Source organism: Pseudorca crassidens, chromosome 12, assembly GCF_039906515.1.
Source record: "Pseudorca crassidens isolate mPseCra1 chromosome 12, mPseCra1.hap1, whole genome shotgun sequence".
Lineage (NCBI taxonomy): Eukaryota > Metazoa > Chordata > Mammalia > Artiodactyla > Delphinidae > Pseudorca > Pseudorca crassidens.
This window is the reverse complement of record NC_090307.1, coordinates 17,754,258-17,775,375: the sequence shown is the minus strand read 5'-3', so window position 1 is coordinate 17,775,375 and position 21,118 is coordinate 17,754,258. Positions and strand designations below refer to the sequence as shown.

Sequence of the window (21,118 nt, the reverse complement as noted above, 5' to 3'; positions counted from 1 at the left end):
ATGTGAGCCAGGAGAGTTTAGAAATGAAATACAACCATCATTCTGTCACCTGAACTTTACCACCACCCTCCAACAATTAAGTATCCTCTTCCAGGAATGCTAATAATAAATTAGATGGATATTGGTTTCATTTAGTTTTCTTTATTCCATCATCCAATAGAATACTATTCAGCCATTTTAAAAGGATGATGTAAATCTATAGTCATTAACATAAAAAGATTGCCCTCAACATTTTGTTGAATGAAAAAAGCGGATTGTGCAACTGCCTTTTAATATGAGCCTGTTTAAGTAAAACTCCTTAAACCTGCTTCTCCTTATGTGGATATAGGCTTGGAGATCTGGGAAGAGGTTTACCAAAAGGTTAGTGATTGTCTCTGGGAAATGATATTTCAGAGGATTTTTGCTTTCTTTTTTATACTTCTCTTTATTATTTGAATTTTCCACGATGAGTATTTATTACCTTGGTAGTGAAGAAAAAAGCTAATGTGACCAAATATTATAATTCCATGTAGTTTTCATTCATGCAGGACTCAGATTGCCTTTACTTATGCCAGTAAATTTGTAGCCAGTCTCTGATCAAATATTAATATTGAATAACAAAATGGCTAGTTGTTTTGGTGAGAGTTCTTCAATGGAGCTTACTAGAAAAATCAATACCCACCCTTACGACTTCAGATTCATCTCTTATTTGAAGAGATCATAGGAAAAGGCTGGTGTGAGGAACAACAAATTATACTTAACATGAGAGTCTTTGTCTTTCCATCTGTTTTCTACCATAATCGTTATGTACTGTGTAGAATTTCACATAGCCCTGTTCTGAGGCAGGAGGGCTGTTTGACCCTAACAAAGCATTTATCAATCATCTGAAGGATGATTCAACTTGCAAGGAGAACCCAGATATAATAATGGACTTTTTTGGGAAACCTTTCCACCTGTCACATTCCAATAAGATGTTCTCTCCCTGCCCACTTTAGCCTTCAGCCCACTTCTTGTACGTGGCTAAATTTGAAGGAAGGACTTAAAAATAAGGATGTGTCTGAGCCTATCGGATGCCCCTAGCTTTTTGAGCCACCAGCAGAAATCAAACTTCATACACATTTTCATAGAAAATCCATAAAGAATGAAAAATACTTTGTAGTTATTTATCAACTGAGAAATTAGATTTTTTAAAAGCACAGTGTGCCTGTTGACGCCAGTTCATTTTAACCGGCAATTTTCCGCATCATTTGGATCTGCTCTGTAAGAGGACTAAACAATGATGTACTGTTACTCTTGGTACAAGTGAGAACTAGCAAATCAAGCTCGCCATCATTATTTATATTTAAGCTATTTGGGAACCTCCAGAAAGCAATAAGGCCCTGATTTTTATCTTTTGTGGAGTTTTTGGAAAAAGGAGGGAAGGACGCAAGGAAAGAGGTTCTTAGAGGATGACGGTAAGGTACTGCCTGGCTTTACATGTTAACTGCACTTTAACAGAAAGAGTTAATGATAATCGTACATTTGGTTTTAAAATGTGACCTCGTACACTAGTGATTTTTTTTCACCTCTGTGTTGTGTTCGGCACTATTATTAATGCAGGAAAATCAGTAACATTAGTCATCTTAAAAGGGTTATTACTCAAGATGATTTAAATTGTGAAAATGTCAGTGGAGCCTGCACGCGTCCTGCCAGAGATGCCATGATTTACACCCCCTGACACCATCCTGCTTCTGAGAAGGGCCAGGGAAGGAATGGCTTAAATATTTTGCACTGATCCAAATGCAGAGCATGATATCAGCAATAACACACCTTAAATGTCCTAGGACGTGCCAAGGTTTCCTGTGTCAACCGTGTGTACACATTGGAGCGTAATCTGCATGCTTGAAGCAAGTCCCTAGAATCACGTACATTCAGGTGGGGGTCCTGCTGGAGAGAAGAACTGGACATGAAAATTAGTGCAAAGAAAAATATTATTTCCAAGCCCTCTTTCCTGATGGTCAGTGTGCTTGCCACGTGATTTGCAATAGCACAAAAGGTGACTATTGAAAAAATGTTGAGTAATATTTAGAATCTAAAGGATTCTTCAGACTCTGTCGCTCAGATGACAGTTCACTTAGATAACGGCCATTCAGCATTTAGCACTTCGACATGAATACATAGTTGTTCATGAGCCATAATTTCCATGTTATTTTCCATTTACATGAACGAATTAAGAGAGCTTAAGACTCAAGTCAAAGCCAGAAAGGCTGCCCAAAAAGCAGAAATCACCAGCTGATTAAAACCTCCTGCCAATAAAGTGTTAAGAGTGTGCTCTCTTTAGCGCGGCCGCAGAGCAGTGGGCCACACATGCAGTGTTGAGAGGCGGCTGATTCTTGCTTTTTCCTTCAAAATAAACTAGCGCTTTCCAGAGTTTGGAGTTTTTAAAAAGCAGGTGAGGAGGGAAGGTGTGGTAGGTGGACAGGAGAGGGGGGGTAAGTTTTGAGCTTTGATCTGGTCACCTGTTACTCTACTGCTTATCTTTGCTTCATTTTCTCAAACTAATTCTAAGTCCCCAGACTTGCCTTTGGGGGCTCGTTCTTCAGGGGATGCAGTGAGCACCATCACTAAAGGACAGAGAAGTCTGCCATTTGAAATACCCGCTGTTTCCACATATTGTCTGATCGGGCCGTTTTATTAACGTGTGTCGTTTAGCCGCCTTCTTAAACGTGGGTGGGCTTTCCTGCTGTCCGGTTCTACCCACCAGGTAAAATTCCTGCGGGTTTACGCATTTGCTGTAACAGCATCAGAACAGTTTCAAATACACTGAAAGGAGCCCTTTAGAGGTTAACAATAGACTCTTAGATGACCGTGAAGCCTCATGATGGAGGAGAAAGTGACCGCAAGGGTGTGTCGCTCGAACCCCTCTCTGTGGCGGGGAAAGGGAAGCGGTTCCTGCAGTGACACGTGTGCTCTCCTGTCCCCGTGTCCCTCCAGATGAACACCTCCCTGTTGGGGAGCATCGGCATGCTGAACTCGGCGCCCCAGCTGCGCTGTATTAAGACCTACCAGGTGCCCCCCGTGCAGCCGGCGTCCCCCGGCTCCCACAATGCCCTCAGGCTGGCCCGGCTCATCTGGACCTCCAACCGCAACGTCATCCTCATGGCCCACGACGGCAAGGAGCACCGCTTCATGGTCTAGGGCTCGTGTCTGCGTCCCCGTTCTCCCAGGTCTCCAAGCCCAGAGTCCCGTCCTTCCTCAGTGCCCACCCCCGCCGGGGTCATGGGGGGCACAGCCGGGTCTGTGTCCCTCCGCATGGTCCCCGGGGGCAGACTCCTGCTCGTGCCACCTATTGACTGAGGCATGCACACATCGCTCCGCAGGAAGTGGCCGTCCGGTCCCCAGGTCGTTTCTCACCGCCGCAGAGGGAGGGGCAGCCAGCAGTCCCGTTGCTCGGCGCACCAGAAGCCCGGAAATCAATAACCACTGTGATTGCACTGCCAGCCCGGATCAGCAGTTTCTTCACGCTAAAGCCCACCTCTGAATGCTGTTGGAAGCTGGTTGTTCTGACATTGGGTTTTGAGGTCATGTGGCAGTCCTAATTATTGATACCATTTTCCTTTGGATTTCCTAAAACGTGCTATTGTTTACCAGAAAGGTTCTGTGTTTACGTGGGGTTTTTTCCTCCGGGAGATTGCTAGGCAATTACTCAATCCAATTTCCTAGGGTTTAGCCACTACCTTCTTTATTAACACCTAACCGATTGGAGATTAATGAGAAAATACACACACACACAAATTTTCCTTGTGGAGACTACAGTTTCCCAGACACCTAGCCTTCTAAAATGCTCATATCCCGCTTAAGTGATACTGTATTTAGTAGCTCAAAATCAAAATGATCACTACTTATGATCTAGTTAATATAATTATCCAGTCACTATAATCTCTTAAATGGACTTTTGTAATAAAGAACCAAGTTTGAAAGTATAGCGTATACCTGAAAAGAAGATTCCTTGGCTACAGATCTTTTTAAGAAAGAGCTTACCCCTTCCTTCCAGAAACTTCACAGACCTGCAGTTCCCATAAGTCAGCTATCATGTAATAGTTACAATTCAGCCTTCAAACTACTACTGATCAGTTAAAGGAAAGCTAAGACAGCATTTCTTTGAAACAAGTATCCTAGAAAGTTATTAACTACGGCACAAGCATTCAGGAGCATGCAGTCATCCTCAGTATCCGCGGAGGATTGGTTCCGGGACCCCCGAGGGTACCAAAATTCACATATACTCAAGTCCCTGATATAAAATGTCAGAGTACACAGAGGGCTGACCGTGTGTACAAATGTGGAGGCTCTCAGTCTTTCCGAATCTACCCGAACGTTGCAGTAGGGTGTTCATCACACTTCCAAGTAAGCTTTAACTCGTTCATTTTCTTCTCCTTATGTCAGATTATGCTGGTTCTTCCTCACAATAATGGAAAAAAAAATCTGTAAAATAATATTTTGGATGACTCGCTCCTAATAAACCTTGGTCTGTATATAGTTGGGGATTTGGTTGGTTGGTTGGTTGTTGATTGGTCGGTTAATTGGGCAAAATGGTTTATTAAATACAAAAATAGAAAATGATTTATTAAATTCAGAAAATATACATGAAGTTTACAAAGCAACCAAAATGATAACGGGAGTGTCTAATTTAAAAAGCATAGATTGTCAGCGTTTATATAATATACAAAAAAAGTAGGATCACAGTCCAGGAACAAATACATCTGTTATTTTATTGAAACAGATTTCTAAAGAACATGTTAGGAAATTAAGACCACTAGAACATCTCTTTCATGTCGACATGAAGTCTGTCATTTCTAGTGATGGCAAACCCATCCTATACCTTGGTTTTAGACTTTAGGTATTCTTAAAGAGTGAATTTATGCCATATGCATGTGCAGCGTATGTATAAAGATTATGTATGTAGCTTCCCAGGAAGAAACTCAGAACTATACAGTGTAGACTTGCTTGTTTGGTGAACATGCTGTCGTGCCCGATATAGATAGAGAAACCTGAGGAGAACGAGGTGCTCTCGGTTTTTCCAGTGGTTTCCCGAGTCTTCAGTGCGAGTACCTGGCACGTGTTCACTTTATGAACTGAAATGGGGATTAATTTATTCTAGACCACAAAGCTGCTTTGGAATGATGAAGTGTAAAAGTATACCTTAGAGATTTTCTTTTTTAAACAGAATGTTCAGGGCATCCGGAGGAAGGTGTGAGGCTGTGGGCAGGCCACCCCAAAGCATGGACGGCACACCCCATGGAGGGTTAGAACAAAGCTGTGAGGGCCCTAGGAGCCAAATACCTGGGCAGTGGGCCTCGGCCAGCTGGCCACACAGCCTGGCTGCACAGACAGCCAAAACTGTTGGCCCCTAGAACATCACAGTTGTAAAACTCCGGGGTGGATGGTATCTGATGGTGAGACAGACACCTCTAACTGCTAAACCAACATCTGCATTCTTGTTCACACCAATCTCTCCTTGGCTGTTTTGACAACCACAGTTGCAAACTTCATCACAGCTCAGATTTTCTCAGCACTGAGGTAAACTTTACCTTGTCATCCCAGTGTACGCTTTTGGTGTCTTATTGATCTTGTTGGCGCTGTATTTGGACCTGTCCTTGTAAACGTAGAGACGTATGTGGCTTCATTGGTAATTTACAAGTGAAAGATGATGTGATACCTGTATGAAAATGTAATGATTGAACTCGCTGTGTACAGCACGTGACGTAAGATGTCTGCCTCTCGAGGCATTTCTTGATGACTCCACTTAACAGATTCCATATGTGCTGAATGTCCCTGTGTACTTACGTGTGTTAAATAAAACTGAATTGTACTGAAGATTGTTTTTCTCATTAAAAACATTGTTCACTCTTAAACGTTCTCAGTTGAGATCCCTATGCTTTCTCCCAATTTTGGTACCAAATTAAGCCGCCTATTTCTGTCTGATTATTCATTTCCCTGGAGAGCTAGCTTCAGGAAAGGTAAACTTGTCCACAAAGGAGAGCAGAGCAGTAAAGGAGTCTCTCTCCCAGCTGTGGAAGTGAGAACCACACTCCTACCAAGACCCAACAGCACCCTCTGTGGTTTGGGCAAGGGAATGCGTGCCTGTTGCTTTATCTCCACCTTAAATTGCTTCTAAATAGACTGTTAATCGCACCAAATTTTATCTTGTCAGATTTGATGACACGGCTTGACTGCCCTGGGGTGGGGGGCTGGGTTGAGATCATTAAATTAATTTCATTTAATACTCCGTTTGGAGTTGAATTTGAATCCCTGAGGAAAAGGGTACAATTGGTTTTCAGAAAAAGCAAGAGTAACAAAATAGGTCATCATCGCTCACAGAGGGTTAGTCATGTAAGCGGTGAATGTAGTTCTCTTTAATTTTCAGATAAGAATTAAATTGAGTCAATCATCATGTAACAATACAGTTTCCTTTAAGAGATAGACAAGCATTAAAGGAGTTGACTACAACATCACTGGCCCTATTCAAAGGCCTCCTGTCCATCCCAGGAAGTGTTTTAACATCTCCTGATATCTTGAATGTATCCTTATAGGGAAAACAGGGGCAGTAACAGTTCTTTATGATTGGTGATCACATAAACTGATCAAATGTGGAAAGGGCATGACATTAATAGGAAGGTAAAGCCAAGCAGTGCTGGGTGAACTTTCACCTTTCACCCCTTCGGCTGACTGACAGAGCTGAGTGTTGAAGAAAATCAATACTCTGGAGCCAGGAGGGAAATATTTCTAACCTCTAACTAGAGAATGCATTTTGACAAGGCCAAGATAATCCAAGCTGCACAGGAGAAAGAGAAAAGAAGATTCATTTTTAAAGCTTGACACTTCAAGGTGTTTTTGTACAACGGTTTAGAGATCGTCAATACATACAAATACCAAAGGTCAAAAAGAAAAGCCAGAAGAATTTCAAAAATTAGATGTTCAGTTCTTTCTGCTGTTTACAAACTAAAAAAGACTACAGAGAGGTTCGTGCTTGGAACCGTTTAAATGAACAGCGCTCACAGTTGTGTGCTGTAATGTTACGGTCCTCCTTTAACCAAATCTTAAATTTTATAGAGGCAGCAGTGTGAAATATTGAATGCCTAAAAAGTTGTTAAGATTTCTGGGTTTTGTACATTTTTTCATGGACGTGGATTGTTGTTGGAGTGGTTACATCGTCTTGTGGTAACATCTCAGAATCTTGCTTTTTTTTTTTTTTTTTTGCGGTGCGCGGACCTCTCACTGCTGTGGCCTCTCCCACCGCGGAGCACAGGCTACGGACGCGCAGGCTCAGCGGCCATGGCTCACGGGCCCAGCCGCTCCGCGGCATGTGGGAATCTTCCCGGACCGGGACACGACCCTGTGTCGCCTGCATCGGCAGGCGGACTCTCAACCACTGCGCCACCAGGGAAGCCCAGAGTCTTGCTTTTTGATGCCTGTTGCTGCTGCCCTGATGCCACGTAAATCTTAGCTCCTCCGTCACATTCCCGTCAGTCATTAACATAAGAAAAGAGTGCCTTTGGAACTTGAATTGTTTCTATTTTTCCAAATCCTTTTAAGCAAATTATTTATACAAGTATTCTAATTAGTGCTCTTCAAAGTGAGGCTTACGCATCTCTAGGAAGTAGATAAGCAATTCACTCCACTCTTACCGCAAGATTAGATCCATTTGTTCTGTGGACGGATACCTCCATCAAATGGATATAGATTTGTTTCTTTCCTACAGATAAGAAAAGAAGTCGAATGGTGCCCATACCTTCCAGCCAAAGGAATCCTGAATACTTGAAGTATCTAAAGTAACACTCTGTTTCCTCAAGGACAAGCAACATCATGATTAAAATAACAGTGAAAATATACCCTTAATTTATATACCTTCTTTCTCATTAAAAAAAAAAAACTCTATTCTGCGTAGATCTGGTTGGAGATTTTTTTGTTTTATTTGTTTCAAAAGGAGAGCACAGCCAGCCAAGACTCCTCAATATTCTGAGATTTCCCAGAGAAGACCAGGAATCCAGCTCATGCCTGATTTGTAGTGAGTATCAAATATGTATTGCATCTGTTACATCCATAAGCATATGCCTGTAAAGTGCTTACAAGAGCGGCACACAGTAAGCCCTCAGGAAATGGGAGCTACTATTTTTAGTAGACATTTAGAAGTCCTTACTGAGCATGGATAAATAAGATTGTAAATTACATGTGTTCTCTGGAAAACACTGTTGGGTTTTGTATTGTATTTTATCTCTATGTAGACTCCAATAATAGGTCTGAACATCTTAACCCAAAGAGGAGTCTCTGTGGTTCCAACTGTATTCACCAGGCTCTTCGTCATGTTGCTGTGTGTTGCCATCTTGCTGCTCACCAAAACTTGTAGACACTGAGGAGATGCCGAAATATATACCAGCGGATGGGGCTGGTTGATTACGGCAGTTGAAGTTATGACTGATTCCTGAAAAAGGAAGTAGTTCGCCATCTTAGCATCAGGGATGACTTTGAGTTACTTATATAAGTAGCTTTGAAATATACATCCATCAGAATTGCGCAAGGCTCTGCACCAAGTATTATAGCTTAGGTTTCACAAAATCACCGAAGCAAAGGAAACAACGTGTAAGTTCTGTTGCCAATATCTTCTTGTTTTGACTAGCGTCAAAATGACTTAGCACAGGGCTTCCCTGGTGGCACAGTGGTTGAGAGTCCGCCTGCCGATGCAGGGGACATGGGTTCGTGCCCCGGTCCGGGAAGATCCCACGTGCCGCGGACCGGCTGGGCCCGTGAGCCATGGCCGCTGAGCCTGTGCGTCCGGAGCCTGTGCTCCGCAACGGGAGAGGCCACAACAGTGAGAGGCCCGCGTACTGCAAAAAAAAAAAAAAAAAAAAAAAATGACTTAGCACTTCATTTACCCAAATGTGAAATGTATTATCTAAAACGTGAGCCACACAGTGACACTTTAAGTTTTAGTGAAAATTTATGAATAAAGATACCACATGAAACATTATTCAGTCTACAAGCATTTACTGAATCTTAATATGTGCCAAGCATATGTTCTGTTTTCCTCTCACTGGTAAGCTCACAATCTAGCAAAGGGCCATAAACACTATGGGAAAAGTATGAAGAACAGAGATGGGCAAAGAGCTATGAGAACACAGAGCTGACTAATTCTGGTAGGGTGGTGTCAAGTTAGGCTTCTGAGAGAGGAAGCATTCGGGCTGGGCCTTGAAAAATAAATGGAAATTAATTAGGAAGATGGAAGGTATGTTATAAGATAGGAATTTATGGGAGTCCACGTTATTATGTGATTTGAGGGTACATGAACTACTTCACACCTACAACCTGAGGGGCATTGGTGGGCAGTACTGACAATCCAGGTGCCTCTCCAGTTGCAGTTAATACAACTACAGAAAACGAGACTGCTGGGCTAGAGAACACCTGACATCTGAAAGTTAAAAACCCTAAAAATAATGATAATAGTTAGAGCAAAACCCTAGTGAAAGATTTCTCTGACTTTTACTAGTTTTCCAGATTTCTTTTTTTTAAAAAAAAAAGCTCTTTTGCTTTTTTTGAAAATTCAGAATATATATATATTTTAAATTTTTATTAGAGTATAGTTCATTTACAATGTTGTGTTAGTTTCTGCTGTACAGCAAAGTTTATCAGTTATACATCTACATATATCCACTCTTTTCCCATATAGGTCATTACAGAGTATTGAGAAGAGTTCCCTGTGCTATACAGTAGGTCCTTATTAGTTATCTATTTTATATATAGTAGTGTGTATATGTCAATCCCAATCTCCCAATGTATCTGCTTCCACCCCCCAGCCCACTTTCCCCCCTGCTAACCATAAGCTTGTTTTCTACACCTGTTACTCTATTTCTGTTTTGTAAATAAGTTCATTTGTACCATTTTTTTAGATTCCACATATAAGCAATATCATATGATGTTTGTTTTTCTCTGTCTGACTTACTTCACTCAGTATGACAGTCTCTAGGTCCATCCGTGTTGCTGCAAATGACGTGATTTCATTCTTTTTTATGGCTGAGTAATATTCCACTGTATATATGTACCACCTCTTCTTTATCCATTCCTCTGTCAATGGACATTTAGGTTGCTTCCATGTCCTGACTATTGTAAATAGTGCTGCAGAGAACATTGGGGTGCATATATCGTTTCAAATTATGCTTTAAAAATAAGTTATGCATTCTCCTCATCCTGTCTTCTAGTACGTAGAAAGCATAGTGCGTTGGGTGCCTGCCATGTACACTGCCTAGATTCCCACCTCCCTCAACAATCACTCCAGGACTGAAGCATTTATTCCCCCAGCTACTGGGAGTGTTGGTGTGCTTAGACACTCAGCTCTCTGCTGAGTCCTTCCCTGGAGATTGCTTCACAGCTAGAGAACTGTCTGACCCAAGATCATGATCCTTCTCCTGGGGACAGCCACATCCAGCGATGGGTCAGGGAGAAGGTATAAAGCCCCAGCCTCTAGCTGTTTCAGAATAACGTTGAACGGCCATCCCAGCTCCAGGACTTCCCTTGGGATTGGCTGAAGCTTTCACTGAACTGCATCATGGTTCAGCTTTCCCTCTGCCTAACCCTGCTTCCTTCACTCCCCTGCAGTGTTGATCTCGAGAACACTGCTCCATAAGCTTCCTGTGTGCAGATCTCTATCTCATAGTCTGCACCCCAGAGAACCCAATTTATGACCGTTGGTACCAGGGGTGGTCCAAGAAAACGGGATCTAAAACATGATTTGGGAGCTGGGTCACTGGCAGTGCGGATCCCATCCCTGGCGGCAGGTGATCATGGGTAGCCTCTGGCATGCTGGGGCCATGCAACTGTGAAAACTTAATCAGGATGGCATACTGATGGAAGGGGATGCACTGGAGGGTACAACGTGGCAGGTGTTTGAAAAGTAGGGGAAAAGACATAAGGACAATGGATTTGAATGGTTCAGCACACTGAAAAAAAGATAATGAAAATCTGAGGGTGTCGGGCTTCCCTGGTGGCACAGTGGTTGAGAGTCCGCCTGCCGATGCAGGGGACACGGGTTCGTGCCCCGGTCCGGGAAGATCCCACATGCCGCGGAGCGGCTGGGCCCGTGAGCCATGGCCACTGAGCCTGTGCTTCCGGAGCCTGTGCTCCGCAACGGGAGAGGCCACAACAGTGAGAGGCCCACATACTGAAAAAAAAAAAAAAAAAAAAAAGCTGAGGGTGTCATCAATTAAAGGCTACATGTGAAAGCAGAGACACTCCTTGGCCACATCTCAGGAGAGCCTCATTTCCTGCAGCTGATGACAAGCTGAGAATGAGGCCCAGGACTTGTTTTTGGGAAGCAGAGCTCCAGAGAAGGCTGAAGTCCTAGCCTCCAAAGGTCTGCATCCCAAGGTCAGAGCCCTGAATGAGGTGGATGGGGCTCTCCAGGTTGACGCACTTGAACAATCTTGAAACCCCAGATTCCAATGAACCCTCCCTGACCTGCCCGAGTAGCCTGCTCCTTTGCTTGAGGCCGTGTGGAGGCCTCTCCCCTGCAGAACAGTACACGCCCTCAACCTCCTCTCCCAGCCACCAGACCAGTGAGCGCGGGTTCAGTAAGAATAGCGTCTGGCTGTCAAGGTTCTGGGCCTGCTAAGAGAGGAAAAGAACTAGATTTCAAAGGAGCTGTAGGACCGAGCCAACAGGACCCTCGAGGAACTGGGAGAATAATGGGGCTGGATTCTGGGTGCGCTGGGCCAGGGGAGAGAGAATAAGAAGTGAGACCAAGGAGAAATGACAAGGTACAGACCTGCTGCTCAGCTTGGAGAAGATGATGGCTGATACGAGGTCAAGAAGAAATGCCAGAAGAGCCATGGCAGATGATGGAGGAAAGAACCAAAAAGCTCCGAGTGGTGGGACTGCTGGAGGAGATAAGGGGTGTACGGCTAGCAACTCGCCAGATGACTGCTCTGCGAGAAAGGCCAGAGGACGTTCTGTTTACCAACCAATAAGGGACATGCTGGTGAGAAGGGCCCGAGCATCTCTGTAGGCCCAGGCTGAGGGTAGAAAACGCCGCTACAGAACCAGGCCCTGAAAACGATGCAGATGATAGGCTCCTGAAGTAATAGAGACCCAGTGGGTGCTGTCGTCATGAGCAGCAAGGTTGGAGTGGTAGCCAAAGGGCCCTGCCCTGCAGAGATCTTTGGAAATGATTAATAAAGTATGTCATCCTTCCGGCAGCCAACAAGGGTTCAATCTCTCCGCCCCAAAGAAATCAAGAACGGATAACAGGAGGCTGAAGGCAGCCACCTCCCACCCCCGAAATCAAAATTCTTTACTTGGTTTGTACACCTGAAGGGTATGGTTATCAGGAGTTCAGACCCTCACGGGTGAGGTTCTGGGTTAGCAAGATAGTAAGTACCCAAGATTAGCAGAGGTTCTTGCCAAGGGGGAGGGGGGCTTAGAAGGGATAGTGGAAGAGACAGTGTGTATCGATGGTGGCCTCAGGACCAGCTGCAGCATCAAGGGTTGTAGTTCGTCCCACTCATATTTCTCTTATAAGTTCTCTCCAGAATACTGGAAGAGATGCTCCCAGAATTTATTTAAAGCAAGTGGGGCGAAGAGTGACTGTAGTGGAGGCTGGTGAACCAGGTGCTGAATCATTGGCAGTTGACATCGCTCCGTTGACAGTTGTCCAGGAATTGCCTGGGCTGAAGACAGCTGCTTTCCTCAAGCCCCTACCCACCTTCCCAAGGCAGCTGCATCCAATGAGTGGTCATGGGAGGGCAAAGGCTCCACCCTACTGGCCTCGGTTTGGGACAGCTCCAAGGGGCCACCCCAGCTTCAAAGCTCCCAGAGGGTTTGGCTGAAACCTCTGTTGCAACTGAATCACAGCCCAACTTCTCCCTCTGCCCATTTTTGCTTGCCTCACTTAGGTGTTGATCCCGGGAACGTGTCTTGATCCACGTCCTTCCAGCAAATCTTAATCTTGGGGTCTCCTTCGCAGAAAATGAACCTGCCAAGGTTCAAGTCTGGTTCTGCCACTTATTAGCTGAATAACGCTCCCTGTGCCTCAGTTACTGGAATCTCCTTGTGCCCCAGTTTCCTCATCTGCAAAACGGGAATAAGTTCATCCCTACCTCATGGTCTTGTTACAAGGCTGAAAAAAGAGTTAATATAGAGAGAGCACTTAGAACAGTGTCAGGCACATAGTATATTCAATAAATGCTAACTCTGCTAACTATTATTATCTTAAGCTATAATTATGAAATGTTTCAGGTTTTCTACTTCATTTCCTGCTTCTGCGTTACATAAAAGTATACTCTTCCATCAACTTTTTTCCCTCTGTTTTATTCCTTTCTTCAACCCAGATCAGAGTACCGACTTTTAAAAAGTGATGGAGAAAGGTGGAGGGGTGCTGACATTTCTGAGCACTTATTGTGTGCCAGACACTATATTAGCTGCATTCGTTATTCTGCTTAATTCTTAATCCAAAAAGCCATGAATTATTATCTCCCTTTCACAGATGAAAAAATTGCAGGTCACATAAGATAAATGACCAAGATCACACAGCTAATAAAAGCCATATCTAGTATTCGAATCCCAGCCTCTGTTGCCAAGACCCAGCCTTCTCTGTTCTTCCAAGTTCCCTCTTGTGACAGGAGTCGGGGAAGCCAGCCATCAGGGGACCTGGCCAGCCATCCTCTTTTAGAAGCAGAAGAAAGTGTGGTAGAACAGAAAAGAATGTTCATTCGTTTAAGCCATTAAAGCCATTATTTTGGGACTTCCCTGGTGGCGCAGTGGTTAAGTATCCGCCTGCCAATGCAGGGGACACGGGTTCGAGCCCTGGTCTGGGAACAGTCCACATGGTGCAGGGCAGCTAAGCCCATGGACCACAGCTACTGAGCCCACGTGCCACAACTAATGAGACTGCGAGCCACAACTACTGAAGCCCATGCGCCCTAGAGCCTGTGCTCTGCAACAAGAGAAGACACCACAGTGAGAAGCCCACGTGCTGCAACTAGAGAAAGCCCGCACGCAGCAACAAAGACCTAACACGGCCCAAAAAAAAAAAGCCATTATTTTTTTCCTTTGGTTTTACGGCCATTGTGCCAGATTTTAAAAGGACAAGAGCTTCCTTCTCAGTGTTGAATAATATGACTATTTTACCATGAAATGGTTGAGTTAAAATGCATGAGTTTGAATGTGCTACATTCCACAGAGTGATTTTGTTGTAACTCAGGAACCAGTTTTGCTCTCTTATGAAATGGATATCTCGGGAAAAATGGAATTTCATTTACAGAAATGGGCCCTCATTTTCACTGATGACTTAGCAGCCTTTGGTGCTGCTGGCCGGTCCCCCTAGCTCTGTCTCCTTACCTTCCCAGAGCCACATCTCTCTGACCTCTCCTCCCCATTGCTTTTGTTGGCGTCTCTTCTTCCTTAGGATATATAAAATGCACTTCTGAAACTTAAAAATTTTTAAATGGAATCAAAAATCAAATGCTCGGGGTGCACCTCGCAGGTGACTTGATCTCCCATCTAGACAGAAGTAGCACAAAACTTACTCCAAAAAGGAGTCCCTGCTGGGACAGAGGCCCCTCTAGTCTCTACTGTCACACATTGGGTCTTCATAGCCTAGGCTTTCTTGTCTCTGATGATCTCATTCCAGGAAATACTGGAATATATCAGAATTTTCTAGAGCAAACCAGAACACACCACCATGCTCACATCCTTTAGCCTCAGATTTGTCACTAGAGCACGTGCCAGGCCCTGACTCATGAGACACAAATCTTACGTCTCTTTCCTCGTGAGTCACAGGCTCCTCTGGGAGGGTTCTGTTGTGCTTTGCCTGTCCCTTTATTGCCAAAACATCTCCTCCTTCCACTTCCCACCCTTTCACACTTAGCGTTCTGCTTGTTGTTTCCAAACCTTTTAGAGGAAGGAGGTGGGTGAGTTTTCCAGAAAGGAATTTACCGTTCAGTTTGGCTCTAAATTTCTTAGCAGCTGGAGCAGAGGTGAGTTAGATAGTTCTAATTGTCTGATATAGGAAGGACCCATACTGGGCATAAGGAAAGACCAACTTCTTATTCTTCCTATATTCTGAGTGGAATGTATCGCCTGCATCCTTAAATTTAAAAATCTGAAGGAAAACGTAACATTTATAGAGACCGTGCTAGGTGTTTGGTATATATGATTTCATTTAAGCCTCTCAAAAGTCCCGTGAGTTAGTCTACATTCTTCTATAGGTTAGAAAACTGATATACTGACAGGTTAAGTAACCAGCCCAAGGTCACACTGCTAGTTAGAGGTGGGGCTAAGATTCAAATCCAAAGCGCTCTCTCCTCTCCATCAGTGGACGGTTTCTTCAAGCCAGTTTTACAATAGCTGAAGAGACATGCTCCGTTCTCATATTGACCTCAGTGAAAAACCAAGGACCTCAAAATTCAATCTTCATTTATTTATTCCACAATGACTCATTGAATGCCTATTATTTTCCAGGCATTTCTAGAGAAGGCAAATTAATACAGCCCAGGCACTCACATTGCTCATGCATTTCAAAAGCTATCTAGCTAATGTAGTATATTTTGTGAAGTCCATTATACATATTGCTCACACACACACACACACACACACACGCACACACAGCCCCTTCCTTCTGATGCTCTTAGAGCAATTCTCAGTGCTTGTGTTCAGCTAGGGTCCTCCATGGTGGACACAGGCTCTGGTCCTGGGTGGCCCCCCTGGGCGACCAGGACTCTGCTTTCTTAAGTGTTTCAGGCTCTGCTTCCCTGGATCACACCTGCCCGAGCCCCACTGGTCCCTGACTTCTTTCTTCATTGTTTTCTTCTCTTCTTCCAGTCCTTGTCTCCAGAGCCTCATTCCCTGGATACAATGATACAGCACAGAGAAGGAAGGAGTGAGGAAGGAAACCAGTATCCCGCCCCGAGAACGGGTCCTCTGAGCGTAGAGGAAGGGGGCTGACAGACCGTTCAGACAAACATTCCTTTGAATATACACACTCTGGTAGATTCTCCTGAAAAGTAAACTCATTCATTCATTTGGGAAATATTTATTGAACATCTCCCATGTGCCAGGCAGTGAACTAGGTGTTGGGACTACAGGGGTGAGTGAAACAATCGTCATACCTGCCCTCATAGGGCTTACGTTCTAGTGTGGGTGGGACGGGGCCGTGGCGATGGGAGGATCAACAAACCTCCACTTGTAACATGATCAATGCGGAGCGGAAGGAAAGGGCTAAGACCTGACAACCCGGGGATGGGGTGGCAAAGTCGACAGCAGGTCTCTGAAGGGAGAGAAGAGCAGTCAGGAGGGGGAAGACCTTCAAGGTGAGGAAGTAGCACATGTGACGTCCCCGAGGCAGGAAGGAGCAGGGCTGCAGGTGGTGACCCAGGCTTTTGTCACAGGAGCAGGGAGTCCGGATCATGTACGACCACGTAGACCATAGTCAGGGATGTCTTGAGGTGTGATATTTAGCTGGAAAACAGCTGCCACCTGGAGAATGGACTGGGGTGGGTTAGGGGAAGGGGAAAAATGAAAACAGGGAATATTATCTACTTTGTATAACAATATCACCATTAACTTAGTGGCATAAACAACACGCATTTAAGATCTCACAGTTCCTGTGGACCAGGAGTCCAGACACAGCCTAGTTGGAAGCCCCTATCTCAGGTCTCTCACAGGTTGTGACCAAGATGTTGGCTGGGTTGTGCTCTCACCTGAGCCTCGTAGGAAAGAATTCACTTCCAAGCTCATGTAGTTGTTGGCAGGACTCAATTCCTACCGGTTGTAGGACTGAGGGCCTCACTTTCTTGCTGCCTGTTTGTTGGAGCCCACCCTCAGCTCCCACAGGCTTCCCACAGTCCTTTGCCATTGTGGGGTTTCCCAACACAACCACATCCCACAGATGGTGGCCCTCTAGCTGGGTCTTGAAGGATGAATAGGAGTTGTCTAGAGTAGAAGGACATTTCAGACAAAGGGGAGACCATGAGTGAAGGCATAGAGGTATGAAAGCAGGTGGGTTTTCCATAGAGCCAACTGCTTATCCAAGAGCCATTTCTCCCTTCTTCCCTGACTATAAGCCTGGATCTGGTCCTATTCTTCACACCACATGGCCATGCGCTCAGGGTGGAATCTCTCATCAGTCTTGGGGATTGAAGCTTGATTAATTTAAGCCAATAATGCTAATTTAATTCCTGGTAGTGCTCAGGAAATGTCATTAATGGCATTCTGGTCAATGAGATATGAGAAGGCAGTTTGCGAGGGGAGTCCTTTGGGGAAAGGTTTCCCTCCCTGATAAAGAGAGTCGTTCAAGTAGAAATTTCTATCTGTGGACATAAGTGGGTGAGTATGTGACACCAAGGGCCACACAAGCCATCTTGGGCCCACACTGGAACTGACCTAAGGCCCAAGCCATCCCACTGGAAATTGCAGAGCAGAAAGATGGAGAACATTGGTGTCTTTGGTGACACCCCTGGGCTTCCAGAGTAGCCAGCCCTGCAGTTGCCCACCTTCAGCTTCTTGTTAGATGATATAATCAACTTCCCATTGGTTAAGACACTTGCAGCCAAAGCTGGAAAACAGCCTGTATGTTGTCCAGTGACCTGGCAGGAAACAGTGCCAGGCTCAGGAGCTGAGGCCAGCGGGAAGGTGTTCGTAGCCAGTGCTGTAAGGTTTGGCTTTCTCCTGTGCGGTTTGGTGAGATCTCAATAATTTAAGGGAGAGAACAATTCTGTTTCTTGGTTAATCCTGGGTGAAGAATAGATTAGAAAATGGAGAGAATTGTGGCAGGAAGACCAGGTAGGAGATGGCTGCAGCTGTAGTCAAGAGATTGTGAGAACTGCAACTACAGAGGGTGCAGTGGACACCAAAAGGAAGAGCTGAGGGACCTTGTCGAGGCTGAACCCAGGGGATTTAATAAGCTTAAATGTCACGTTTCCCCAGTGGGAGCGACGGGTAGCTAACTGCCAGCCCAGGCCATTCACGATTCCTGGAAAATACCATCCACGTTCACACTTCAGTGCCTTTATCCCTGCATTCTCTCTCCCATGGGAGTAAATTCCCATTCACATAATCCTACGTGTAGCATTGCTGCTATGGGGAAATAAGATTCAGTTTACACCATTTGGACCCGCAGTACCTCGATCAGGAACACAGCCCCCAGGAGTGAGAACCACCTATACAAACTGCATTCAGGTGACCCTCCAAACCCTGCCACCCCTACTGCAACCCCCAGGGTGTGTGTTAGGCGGAATTGCTTCCCATATATTGATTAAAATCTTGTCCACAGAATGTAAAGCTGCAGTTTCACGTTGGATCTATTTCTTGAAGACAAAGGCTAAGCTTCGTTGTCGGCTCAGAAATGCACTTAAAACAATGCTTGTTGTGTTTCCCTTCCCAGCACTTATATTTCTTGCTTTTTGTAAATTACAGAACTCGGTAAGAAAGGGGGGCAGGTGTGAAAGGGGAGCATCTACTTTCTTCATACTGAAAACCCGCTTAGAATGATTTTCCTGCTTGACAACAGCTTTCGTAAATGTTATTTCATTTGGGGCGTCTCAAATTAAGCTGAGTCATCCCTGCTTGATGATGGAGAGAGGGGCTCCAGCCGGTGGTCACACGTCCCCAGTATCCGGTGTCATGTTAGGTTCTCAGTGAGCTCCACTGAGTGATGGAAAAGAGAAACGAAGGAAGGAGTGGACAGCTCGTTCATGGAGGAACCGGGAGTGTACCTGGCCCAGGTGTTTTCAACTGGATGACTTGGTTGGCTGTGAGGCAGGAGGACAGGATCTCCCCTAACTCGCTGCTTTATAGAAGCTGGACCAGAGGAGGTGACCTGTACCCATCCTCGACCCACATGAGTAAGGAGAGCAGAGACTAAAGGGACACTTATGTTCTCTGGTGATGCTGGAAATGACCAGAAAAATTACCAGTGATGGGGCACAGGACGGCAAAAGACGCTTCTGGAGAACCTGAGCCTTGACCCCCAGCGACCCCTACTGCCCTGGCCGTGAACTCTGAACACCAGGCTCCCAGGCTAACCCATGAGGACTCCGATCTCAAAACTCACAGTTGATTGGGTGTAAAAGGAATAAAGCAGACCACAGTTCCACAGACCCTTCTATGAGCCTGCACCATTCAAGGGTGCCGCATGGGGTGTACGTTCCTGCGGACTGACGCTTCAAAGCAAAAATTCATTCAGAAGCAAAAGGCAGGATGTTTGTTTCAGGTGTGTGACCTTGCCCAGGGCCACTGTAGGTAAACTGAGGCAGGAGAAGGATCTGGATCTCCATCCCTTACCCAGGATGGGAATAGGGGGAAACATCTCCCTGGATGGTTTTGATAAATTTAGGTTAACCATTGAGCACAGCTACACCAGAGGTGGGCAAACTACAGCCTGCGGCAAAATCCAGCTGCCCTGTGCTTTCTGTACAGCACTCGAGCTAAGAACGGTTTTCACAGACCAACATTTGCAACCGACTTGGTGGTGGGGCATGCTGAAGCCCAGTTAAATGAAATGTGGCCCTCCCCAAAAAAGGATCCCAGCCTTTTCATTAGTAGACCTGTATTACAAAAAAAAATATTTAATTATTGTCATTATATTTTGAATTTCATCAATTAAAAAACGTCTGAAAACTTGTTTTCTCTTGTTATACAAGGACACAATTCTCCATGTCGCCTCTTGGCCCACAAAGCCTCAACTATTTACAAGTGTGATCCTTTACAGGAAAAGGTGGCTGAGCCCTGGGCTAGATCCGTCCCACTCCGAGCGTGGTCCAGGCAGCACAGCCTTAGCAGCGCCAGCATCCCCCAGGGCATGTTAGAGTCTCAGGCCCCACCCAGACCTCCTGGGGCAGAATCCACATTTTGACAAGTTCTCTGAGTGATTCGTGTGCCCATCATATTTGGAAGCACTGCGCTGGAGTCCACGCGGGAATCTCACAGGAGCTGTTGATAGTTTCATTAGGTTAAAGGCTCGGGATGGGGGTGGAGGCTGGAAATGGGCACCAGCAGCTACTGTGGGTCCCAGAGTGGATGCCAGGCCTCTCGCACTGGGTGTGCTGCTCCTCCAGGAACTGCCCCTACGCTGGGCATCAAAAGCCCAGCAGGCAGGAGGCCTGGGGCCCAGACCCTAAGCCTAAAATGTGGTCTTGTACCCTCTCTGGGGCCTCAGTTTTCCCACCTGCATAATGAAGGGGTTTGAAGAGCTGACATCAGAAATCCAGTACGGTTTTATCATACGCCTTGTTTTTTGTTTGTCTGTTTCTTTTTTTTTTTTTTTTTTTTTTTTTTTTTTTTGCGTTACACGGGCCTCTCACTGTTGTGGCCTCTCCCGTTGCGGAGCACAGGCTCCGGACGCGCAGGCTCAGCGACCATGGCTCACGGGCCCAGCCGCTCCGCGGCATGTGGGATCTTCCCGGACCGGGGCACGAACCCGTGTCCCCTGCATCGGCAGGCGGACTCTCAACCACTGCGCCACCAGGGAAGCCCATGTTTCTTTTGTTTTTGTTCGGGATGGTTTGACAGGCTGATTAGTCCCACAAACATGGTAGGTGATGGAAAATATAGGACAAGAGCTAAAGCAGCTTCAAGGGGAGGCCAGTGTGTTGGGATGTTGGACTCATGATGTTTCATTTTACACAGACCCTATTCTGTTATTCTTTCTAGTTAGGTATTTCTTCGCATAATAGGAGAAAGTGCTGAGGAATCGGATTCAAGGGCACCCTGTGGCTTGTTGGGGCCCCGGGTGGCTTGATGGCTTTCTGCCCAAGTCCATCCAATCAGAATGCTGGGACAATAGCACAGTCACTAGTTCCGCTTATCTTATTCACCTTCTTGGTGCCCGGCACTTATGAGGCACCAGGGATGCAACTTTGAAACACATCAGATGCAATTCCTGCCCTCATGGGGCTTACATTCCAGTGGGAGAGACAAATATGAAGGGAAAAGTTAGAAGCAAAAAGGGAAAAGATGGATGAACATTCCAGCCTCTAAGCAAGTGCCAAGCCTTTGTGTCAGGAGGGAGCCTGGCTCATCTGAGAAACCACCACCGGAGCCAGTATGGCTGAGGACACAGTGTGGGAGGTGGGGGGGGGGGAGGAGGGAGGAGGGGAAAATGAGGCTGGGAGTCATTGCA

The 21,118-nt window shown here is 45.5% G+C and overlaps 1 protein-coding gene across 7 annotated transcripts in view; it reads left to right on the top strand.

The window, feature by feature from the left end:
* WDR7 (WD repeat domain 7) overlaps positions 1–18,325 on the top strand; it is a 388,004-nt gene extending 369,679 nt beyond the window's left edge. For 6 of the 7 annotated variants that reach the window (XM_067698974.1, XM_067698978.1, XM_067698973.1 and 3 more), the window contains one exon: positions 2,953–5,832. In XM_067698974.1, the coding sequence (XP_067555075.1) occupies positions 2,953–3,156 (204 nt within the window). In that variant the 3' untranslated portion in view covers positions 3,157–5,832. Of the gene's footprint in view, positions 1–2,952; positions 5,833–18,271 lie in introns of those variants that run through there. The other variant, XM_067698977.1, reaches the window with a different exon arrangement.
* The last annotated feature ends 2,793 nt before the right edge of the window (positions 18,326–21,118 follow it).